The sequence below is a fragment of the Oncorhynchus clarkii genome, chromosome 7, assembly GCF_045791955.1.
Source record: "Oncorhynchus clarkii lewisi isolate Uvic-CL-2024 chromosome 7, UVic_Ocla_1.0, whole genome shotgun sequence".
Taxonomy (NCBI): domain Eukaryota; kingdom Metazoa; phylum Chordata; class Actinopteri; order Salmoniformes; family Salmonidae; genus Oncorhynchus; species Oncorhynchus clarkii.
The window spans coordinates 27,064,933-27,075,603 of NC_092153.1; the positions used below are offsets into that span (position 1 = coordinate 27,064,933).

The 10,671-nt window shown below is 40.2% G+C and overlaps 1 protein-coding gene across 1 annotated transcript; it reads left to right on the forward strand.

Moving 5' to 3' along the window:
- Positions 1-418: 418 nt before the first annotated feature.
- On the forward strand, positions 419-10,403 carry LOC139414181 (interleukin-10 receptor subunit beta-like). The gene is made up of 7 exons (XM_071162069.1): positions 419-530; positions 814-934; positions 4,868-5,040; positions 5,134-5,297; positions 9,174-9,342; positions 9,578-9,726; positions 9,977-10,403. The coding sequence occupies exons 1-7, from the start codon at positions 485-487 to the stop codon at positions 10,208-10,210; spliced, it is 1,056 nt and encodes a 351-aa protein (XP_071018170.1). The 5' UTR covers positions 419-484; the 3' UTR covers positions 10,211-10,403.
- The last annotated feature ends 268 nt before the right edge of the window (positions 10,404-10,671 follow it).

A 10,671-nucleotide genomic window follows, 5' to 3' on the forward strand; every position in this document is an offset into this window, starting at 1 on the left:
AGGCAGGTGCAATATTGCTGGAAATGAATTGGTAGATATTATGTTACGTTTGGCCTTTTAAGCCAAATGTGGCGAACCGTTGGTAGTAGTGTCATCGTGGCTTTGATTGGATAGTAACCAGGATTTTGCAGTGTCTGATTTTTGTGAGATTTGTTTATGACAGTTTGCGGTGGAGCATGTGAAAAACGTATGTACTTCCAGATGATAATTAATTGTTTGGAAGCCCACTGATACCTGATATAATAATTGATATGTCAAAATCAGTGGCCTCCACAATGGTAATACATCATTTGGGCTAGGGCAACTGTCTCAGTGCCAATGAGGAAATAAGATGGTTCTTCTTTCTTCCCTATGCCCGCCCATAAAAAGAGCAGTTATCAGTTTCTTCCCCTTACATTTTGACATTTTGCACATTTAGCAGGCCCTCTTATCCAGTGTTACTTAAAGCTGTTGTTACAATTGGAACACACCATAGAACAATGTGATGGCATTTTATCTTCTTATCACTCTGGGATTTCGATTCATTTCAGGTTTGTGTTTTCAGGCCTTAACTTACTGTAGCCTAGATACAGTAATATCATTGTTGCAGTGTCACTGTTTAACTTTTGATTCCTTTTTGATTCCTTTCTAACTTTTGATTCCTTTGTGGCAAGCTAAATCAATCAGACAAAGTACTTGACAGTATTTGACCCAGGTCTGACTCTAGTATTTGAGTGTTATTTCGTCTCACTGGACTCTTGTATCTGAAGAGTGTCTTTCTGTCTCAGTCTAATTCTGGTAATCAACTGAGTGTTGGTTTCTTTCATTCTATAGCGGAGTCACTTCTGCCTCAACCACAAAATGTTGAGGTGGTCTCTTACAACATGGATGCCATAGTTAAGTGGGAAGCTCCCCTTACTTCACTGAAAAACCTTACCTACACAGCTGAATACAGGTGAGACACACACACACACACACACACACACACACACACACACAATAAAAAGTATTGCTCATTCTGGATGCAGTTTTCCTCCCGCAGTGTCTCAGAGGCATTTAGACTGGTACATCCATTCCTGGACTATACTGGACGAGATCTTTTTACCAGACCAAACCGAAGAACCAAATACACACGTATACAGATGTAGGATCTTAATTTGATTTTCCCTTACAAAAAAAATGATCAACTGCTCAAAAATTCCATTAATTTTAATGGACATAATAATTCACGTTTTATTTTGCTGCGGGATTATTTTCCAGACCCTGAATTCTACATAATGAGAATAGTCTTTTCAACAGATACTGTCTGTTGTGAATTATTAGTATCTTTCATACGAATACTAACCTTGTGACCCATTCCATACATCTGTTGTTTGTCATGAACATTCAAGAGGATGTACTTTGCTATAAAAGGATGTTGCTCAAATTCGCTCGTTGGGCTCTCAACGAATCACCTACGGGTTGGGTCATTGACAAGCTTCATTATTGCAATAATTCATGAAAGTTATTAATACATTTCGAATAAAGTAATATCCTGATTGGTGATTGATCTTGTCTCTCCTCATAATTTGATTAGAATTTCCATGACAATATACTGCAATGTATACTTGCGAACTTGTCTCGACTATTACGTCTGGAGGTAGGGCATGACACTCACGATAGTTGCTCCCCTGTATGCAAGGCAACGTAAACAGAAATGTCTTGTCGAGCCAACACTATTACAGTAAAAATTGTAATAGCATAGCAATGTTTAGCAGTTCTGTGGGGTTTGTCGGCGTCTGGCATTCAACGTTATTGTGCATTAATGCCACCTACTGTACTGGACCGCCCCTGCCTCCTACCTGTCCTAAATTAAAAATGTCCCAATGTAAGTATAAAGAGGGGTTCCTGCAGATGCAGGAATGACTACATTCAGGAACGTCAAGAATTGCTGGATGCAATTGCACCCTTCCCCTGAGATCCAGGCAAGAAGCAACTCTGAGGGATTCATCAATGTTTTCAATTGCAATATGCTTTTGATTTCCATGATATTTATAAAATGAAGCCTGTTTTGTTCTAGTGTAACTTTAATATGGTAGATAGTGTAAGCCTCAGAGCTCCTATCTAGCTTTGGTTCACCGAAACCTCAGCATTCAGCTACAGCCAGCACGTTTACGTGAGGATACAGAAATGACTTTGTTAAGCTAGGTAGATAACATTACCTAGCTGTGTAGCCTATATACAGTAGAAGTCGGAAGTTTACATACACCTTAGCCAAATACATTTATACTCAGTTTTTCACAATTCCTGACATTTAATCCTAGTAAAAAATCCCTGTTTTAGGTCAGTTAGGATCACCACTTTATTATAAGAATGTGACATGTCAGAATAATAGTAGAGAGAATGATTTATTTCAGCTTTTATTTATTTCAACACATTCCCAGTGGGTCAGAAGTTTACAAACACTCAATTAGTATTTGGTAGCATTGCCTTTAAATTGTTTAACAAGCTTCCCACAATAAGTTGGGTGAATTTTGTCCCATTCCTCCTGACAGTGCTGGTGTAACTGAGTCAGGTTTGTAGGACTCCTTGCTCACACACGCTTTTTCAGGTCTGACCACACATTTACTGACAGCTTGAAGACAGGGCTTGTGATGGCCACTCCAATGCCTTGACTTTGTTGTCCTTAAGCCATTTTGCCACAACTTTGGAAGTATGCTTGGGGTCATTGTCCATTTTGAAAACCCATTTGCAACCAAGCTTTAACTTCCTGACTGATGTCTTGAGCTGTTGCTTCAATATATCCACATAATTTTCCTACCTCATGATGCCATCTATTTTGTGAAGTGCACCAGTCCCTCCTGCAGCAAAGCACCCCCACAACATGATGCTGGTATCCTCATGCTTCATGGTTGGGATGGTGTTCTTCGGCTTGCAAGCCTCCCCCTTTTACCAAACATAACAATGGTCATTATGGCCAAACAGTTCTATTTTTCTTTCATCTGACCAGAAGACAATTCTCCAAAAAGTAAGATCTTTGTTCCCATGTGCAGTTGCAAACCGTAGTCTGCCTTTTTTATTGCGGTTTTGGAGCAGTGGCTTCTTCCTTGCTGAGCGGCCTTTCAGATTATGTCGATAAAGGACTGTTTAACTGTGAATATAGATACTTTTGTAATTGTTTCCTCCTGCATCTTCACAAGGTCCTTTCCTGTTGTTCTGTGATAGATTTGCACTTTTCACACCAAAGTACGTTCATCTCTAGGAGACAGAACCCGTCTCCTTACTGAGCGGTATGACGGCTGCATGGTCCCATGGTGTTTATACTTGCGTACTATTGTTTGTAGAGATGAACGTGGTACCTTCAGGCATTTTGAAATTGCTTCCAAGGATGAACCAGAATTGTGGAGGTCTATAATTTTTTTCAGAGGTCTTGGCTGATTTTTTTGATTTTCCCATGATGTCAAGCGAAGAGCCACTGAGTTTGAAGGTTGGCCTTGAAATACATCCACAGGTACACCTCCAATTGACTCAAATGATGTCAATTAGCCTATCAGAAGCTTCTAAAGACATTACATAATGTTATGAAACGTTCCAAGCTGTTTAAAGGCACAGTCAACTTAGTGTATGAAAACTTCTGACTCACTTGAATTGTGATTCGATGATATAATCTGTCTGTAAACAATTGTTGGAAAAATACTGGTCACGCACAAAGTAGATATCCTAACTGACTTGCCAAAACTTTAGTTTGTTAACAGGAAATTTGTGGAGTGGTTGAAAAACGAGTTTTAATGACTCCAACCTATTTTAACAGGAAATTTGTGGAGTGGTTGAAAAACGAGTTTTAATGACTCCAACCTAAGTGTATGTAATCTTACGACTTCAACTGTGAATAACAAAGTTATAATACTTCACTGTACATTTATATGAATATGTTTATTAACAATACGTCAACGTTACTTGATCATGAATCATGTTGTTAGTTAGCAGGAGTAAGCTGCTAACTTCCATTGTCTCCACATGCTTGTGGATTGTTGCATTATTTAAGAGTGTAATATGGCGTGGTTGAATTATTCAATATTGTTAAATAGTTTGTGCTCCCTGGCTAGTGGCTACTGTGATATTTATGGTCAATTTGAGCTGTGGACAAAGAATTGATAAGGAGAAATCTCTTTCGCCATATCTATTGTACAGGGAATAAGGCCATGCACTTCATTGACATGTTGAAATTTTGCCATAGTGTGAGAGTATCAGTACCATTATGTCTGTGGTTATACAGATGTAGGATCTTAATTTGATCACTCTTTTGTGCCTGAGAATTTTCTCAGTGTATTCAAGGTTTAAAATGTCAGACTTGATTGCCCTAACAGCCCCTACAAGAAAATAATAATAATTATACATCCACTTAATAATTCAAATGTCCTGATGCTGCAGGATTATTTTCCTGCTTTAGCAAACTGGCTCAAATTAAGATTCTAAATCTGCATGAGGAACTTCACTGAGAGGGGAAGTTGTGAACAATGATAGGGCATTGATATGACCATACATACAGTATAGGAACTAAAAACGTCCCGTCTTTTCTGGAAGAGAACAAGACGCACACACCTGCAAAAAAAAACAGCACTTTTTTGATTTTTATAAAACAGGTAGTAACATAACACTGAGAAATTAAGAGAATGAAGAGGATTTCCTGTCGAATGAATCAATTGCATCAGAGCTATTGAGTTTGTAGCTACTTTTTTTGACATTCATTAACAAGTGTTATGTTATTTTGGAATACCTTGCCAAATCAGCTGTGTGTTTTCTCCTCTCTACTTAATAGTAAAGCAACATAAAGGCACTGTTATTACACATCGATGCCACAAAAAAATGCAATTAAAATGTTAACCTCTTGTTATTGTCTGATACTCAGAATGCCTTCAACTGCCTCCTTCTACACCGTATGTAAAGCCACCAAAGAGCACAGGTGTGACTTCGGTAAACTTCCCAGTTGCCATGGAAATTATCAATTCAGAGTGAGGATAGAGTTAGAGGGAAATAACTCCAGTTGGGCGGAAACCCCAAACTTCTCTCTTAAGAAAGGAAGTGAGTACCAACATGCACTTTGGTGACATTGTTCATTGTAGCTCTCTCATTCTTGACATCCTATCTTTGACTTCCTGTATTGTGTCTCCTCAGCCGTAATTGGTCCTCCAAACGTAACCTTGGTCACCAAGGGAGTAGCTTTAGGAGCTGTGGAGGTGAACATTCAGAATCCGGTGCTAAAGATCTCATCACTGAAAGAAGTCTACAGCAAAGTGGAATACAATATCAGATACTGGAAGAAGACTGACAAGAAGGATGTAAGAGAAACATATGACAGTCAAACACACACACAAACACACACACACACACATACACACACACAAACTATTTACATTGAGTGTACAAAATACCTTCCTACTATCGCACCCCCTTTTGCCCTCAGAACAGCCTGCATTCGTCGGGACATAGACTCTACAAGGTGTCGAAAGTGTTCCACAGGGATGCTGGCTCATGTTGACTCCAATGCTTCCCACAGTTGTGTCAAGTTGGTTGGATGTCCTTTGGGCGGTGGAACATTCTTGATTCACACAGGAAACTGTTGAGCATGAAAAACCCATTAGCGTTGCAGTTCTTGACACTCAAACCGGTGTGCCTGGCACCTAGAACCATACCCCATCCAAAGGCACTTAAATCTGATGTCTTGCCTATTCAAGCTCTGAACGCACACATACACAATCCATGTCTTAATTGTCTCAATGTTTAAAACTACCTTTTCACCTTTCATTCAGAAGCTACAGTGCATTCGGAAAGTATTCAGACACCTTGACTTTTTCCAAATTTTGTTACGTTACAGACGTATTCTAAAATTGATTAAAACGTTTATTGTAAATCTACACACACAACCCCATAAAGACAACGCAAAAACAGGTTTTTAGGAATGAAAAATGCAAATATTGCATTTACATAAGTATTTTGACCCTTTTCTCAGTACTTTGTTGATGCACCTTTGGCAGAAATTACTGCCTTGAGTCTTCTTGGGTATGACGCTACAAGCTTGGCACACTTGTATTTGGGGAGTTTCTCCCATTCTTCTCTACAGATCCACTCAAGCTCTGTCAGGTTGGATGGGGAGCGTCGCTGCACAGATATTTTCAAGTCTCTCCAGATGTGTTTGATCGGGTTCAAGTCCAGGCTCTGGCTGGGCCACTCAAAGACATTCAGAGACTTGTCCAAAAGCCACTTCTGCGTTGTTTTGGCAGTGTGCTTAGTGTCATTGTCCTGTTGGAAGGTGAACCATCACCCCAGTCTGAGGTCCTGAGTGCACTGGAGACGGTTTTCATCAAGGATCTCTCTGTTCTTTGTTCTGTTCATCTTTCCTTCGATCCTGACTAGTCTCCAAGTCCCTGCCACTGAAAAACATGATGCTGCCACCACCATGCTTCACTGTAGGGATGGTGCCAGGTTTCTTCCAGACGTGACGTTTGGCATTCAGGCCAAAGAGTTTAATCTTGGTTTCACCAGTCCAGAGAATTTTGTTTCTTATGGTCTGAGAGTCCTTTAGGTATCTTTTGGCAAATTCCAAATGGGCTTTCATGTGCCTTTTACTGAGGAGGTGGCTTCCGTCTGGTCACTCTACCATAAAGACCTGTTTGGTAGGGTGCTGACAAAGAAGGTTGTCTTTCTGGAATGTTCTCCCATCTCCACAGAGGAACTCTGGAGCTTTGTCAGAGTGACCATAAGGTTATTGTCCATCTCCCTGACTATGGCCCTTCTCCCCCGATTGCTCAGTTTGGCTAGGTGGCCAGTTCTAGAAAGAGTCTTGGTGATTTCAAACTTCTTCTATTTAAGAATGATGGAGGCCACTGTTCTTCGGGACCTTCAATGCTGCAGAAATGTTTTGATAATGTTCCCCAGATCTTTTCCTTGACACAATCCTGTCTCGGAGCTTTGCAGACCAATTCCTTCAACCTCATGGCTTGCTTTTTACTCTGACATGCACTGTCAACAGTGGGACCTTACATAGACAGGTTTCCAAATCATGTCCAATCAATTGAATTTACCACGGGTGGACTCCAATGAAGTTGTAGAAACATCTGAAGGATGACCAATGGAATCATGATGATCAATTTCGAGTCTCATAGCAAAGGGTCTGAATACTTAAGTAAAGAGGTTATTTCTGTTTTTTTTAAATGTATACATTTGCAAACATTTCTAAAAACGTGTTTTTGCTTTGTCATTATGGGGTATTGTGTGAAGATTGATGAGGATGTACAGTGAAGTCGAAAGTTTACATACACTTGTTTCAACCACTACACAAATCTCTTGTTAACAAACTATAGTTTTGCCAAGTCAGTTAGGACATCTACTTTGTGCATGACACAAGTATTTTTTTTCCAACAATTGTTGTTTACAGACAGATTATTTCACTTATAATTTACTGTATCTCAATTCCATTGGGTCAGAAGTTTACATAGACTAAGTTGAAAGTGCCTTTAAACAGCTTGGAAAATTCCCCAAAATTATGTAATGGCTTTAGAGGCTTCTGATAGGCTAATTGACATCATTTGAGTCCACTGGAGGTGTACCTGTGGATGTATTTCAAGGCTTCCCTTCAAACTCAGTGCCTCTTTTCTGAACATCATGGGAAAATCAAAATAATCACCTTCATCCTTGGGAGCAATTTCCAAATGCCTGAAGGTACCACGTTCATCTGTACAAACAATAGTACGCAAGTTTAAACACCATGCGACCATGCAGCCGTCATACCGCTCAGGAAACAAGGTCTGTCTCCTAGAGATTAACGTACTTTGAGGCAAAAAGCGCAAATCAATCCCAGAACAACATTAAAGGACCTTGTGAAGATGATGGAGGAAAGGTACAAAAGTATTTGTATCCAGTGTCAAACGAGTCCTATATCGACAGAACCTGAAAGGCCACTCAGCGAGGAAGAAGCAACTGCTCCAAAACCACCATAAAAAAGCCAAACTACGGCTTGCAACTGCACATGGGGACAAAGATCATACTTTTTGGAGAAATGTCCTCTGATGAAACAAAAACAGAACTGTTTGACCATAATGACCATCGTTATGTTTGGAGGAAAAAGGGGGAGGCTTGCAAGCCGAAGAACACCATCCCAACGGTGAAGCACAGGGGTGGCAGCATCATGTTGTGGGGGTGCTTTGCTGCAGGAGGGACCGGTGCACTTCACAAAACTAATGGCATCGTGAGGCAGCAAAATTATGTGGATATATTGAAGCAACATCTCAAGACATCAGTTAAAACTGCAAATGGGTCTTCCAAATGGACAATGACTCCAAGCATACTTCCAAAGTTGTGGTAAAATGGCTTAAGGACAACAAAGTCAAGGTGTTGGAGTGGTCATCACAAAGCACTGAACTCAATTCGATTGAAAATGTGTGGGCAGACCTGAAAAATCGTGTGTGAGCAAGGAGTCCTACAAACCTGACTTAGTTACAGCAGCTCTGTCAGGAGGGCCAAAACTCCCCAAATTTATTGTGGGAAGCTTGTGGAAGGCTACCCCGAACGTTTGACCCAAGTTAAACAAGTTAAAGGCAATGCTACCAAATACCAATTGAGTGTATGTAAATCTTAAAATAAATAAAAGCTGAAGTAAATCATTCTCTCTACTATTATTCTGACATTTCACATTCTTAAAATTAAGTGGTGATCCTAACTGACCTAAAACAGGGGATTTTTACTTGGATTGAATGTCAGGAATTGTGAAAAAATTAGTTTAAATGTTTTTGGTTAAGGTGTATATAAACATCCGACCTCAACTGTATGTTTTTTTTAAATACATTTTAGAATAAGATTTAGAAATAGGGAAGGGGTCTGAATACTTTCCGAATTCAATGTATGCAATCCATGCCTCAATTGTCTCAAGGCTAAAACATCCTTCTTTAAAATCCTTCCCTTCTTCTACACTGATTGAAATGGGATAATAGCTTTCACCTAAATTCACCTTTTCAGTCTATGTCATGGAAACAGCAGGTATTCCTAATGTTTATACAGTGAGTGTATATACACACACACAAACACACACATACTCCCACTATTTCTCTCACCCACCCACACACCACCCCCTCACTCACTCAACTCACCCATCACTCACTCACTCACTCACTCACTCACTCACTCACTCACTCACTCACTCACTCCATGTGTTATCACAGGTGTCTGAGAGAGAGATGGTGACTGAGCAACGTGTTAGGCTGAAGCCACTGGAGCCCAACACCAGATACTGCGTTCAGGTCCAGGTGTACATACCAATGCCGCACAACAATACAGGGCAGTACAGCAAGGCTGCGTGTGTGATGAGCACCACAAACAACACAGCCACAGGTGAGCTCTCCACCTCCTCCACCACTTCTCCCTTCTCCCTCACGCACCCTTCCCCCCTTTCTTCCACTTTTTTTCCCCACCCTTCATAATTTGATGATACCAAAGAGCATTTGTGTTCCTTGTTGCAAATGGAACGTAAAACTGCCTCAGCAAAACAGAAATTTAAATGATCTCTGCCATCAGTTCAGTTTCTGAGGGTCGTTCTAACTGGTGTCCACCTGTGTCTGTGCTTTAGATGGGGAGCGAAGGTTGTCTGAGGGCCTGGTGGTCAGTTTGGTGACGGTAGCTGTGGCTTTTCCACTACTACTCCTAGTCCCCTGGGTCATCTACAAAGGGAAAAGGTTTCTCCATCCCAAGGTTAAGCTGCCTGAGCATTTGAAACAGGTAATGTGTGTGTGTGTGTGTGTGTGTGTGTGTGTGTGTGTGTGTGTGTGTGTGTGTGTGTGTGTGTGTGTGTGTGTGTGTGTGTGTGTGTGTGTTGTGTGTGTGTGTGTGCACCCCTGCGTACTTGGTGCACATCTGTGTGGGTTTGTGTTCAATTAATTAATTAATCAATCCATCCATCTATTCACCCACCCATTCATCCATCCATTCATTGGATGGTTGATTGACTGAAAGTTCTTCTCCCCCACAGCACCTGATTGATTCTCATCAATACCCTTACCTGGCCTCGCAGATCACCTCTCCTCTACAAGAGAAGTATGATCAGATCAGCGCTCTGTGTGAGAAAAATCCATACAATGTGCTGACTGACATACCAGAGGACAACCTTTACCATGTGGATAGTGGGGTCTCTGTGGAGATGCCTAAATACTACAATGCTGTTGCTGAAAATGCCAATTTTGACATGCCCTACAAGAATATCTGACAATGGCATCAAGACATGAGCTACTGTAATCATTCTGTATATGGGCATATGGAATCTGAGTATAACAGGTAGTCATGATGGATTGCAAGCCATTAACATTAGCGTGCCCATTAGGGGCTGAGGCCCCTACCCTTCAACATAAATATTTTAACTTATAAAGTGTTTTTACTCTTAAATTTTCCTGCTTACAAAACCGTATTCAACTTCATACTTTTTAGTTGCTTTTTTTACATACTTTATATATATATACATACTACCAGTCAAAAGTTTGGACATACCTACTTATTCAAGGGTTTTTCTTTGTTGTAAATATTTTCTACATTTTAAAATAAAAGTGAAGAAATTTTTTCAGTGTTATTTGATAGTTTTGATGTCTTCACTATTATTCTACAATGTAGAAAATAGTCAAAATAAAGAAAAACCCTTGAATGAGTAGGTGTGTCCAAATTAAAGTATAAATG

Bases quoted from the DNA above. Each gene is read 5' to 3' on its own strand.
- LOC139414181 (XM_071162069.1), top strand. From the start codon at position 485: ATGGCATTTTATCTTCTTATCACTCTGGGATTTCGATTCATTTCAG. The intron at 9,343-9,577 runs GTGAGCTCTCCA...TCTGTGCTTTAG, and splicing joins CACAAACAACACAGCCACAG to ATGGGGAGCGAAGGTTGTCT. The intron at 9,727-9,976 runs GTAATGTGTGTG...TCTCCCCCACAG, and splicing joins TGCCTGAGCATTTGAAACAG to CACCTGATTGATTCTCATCA.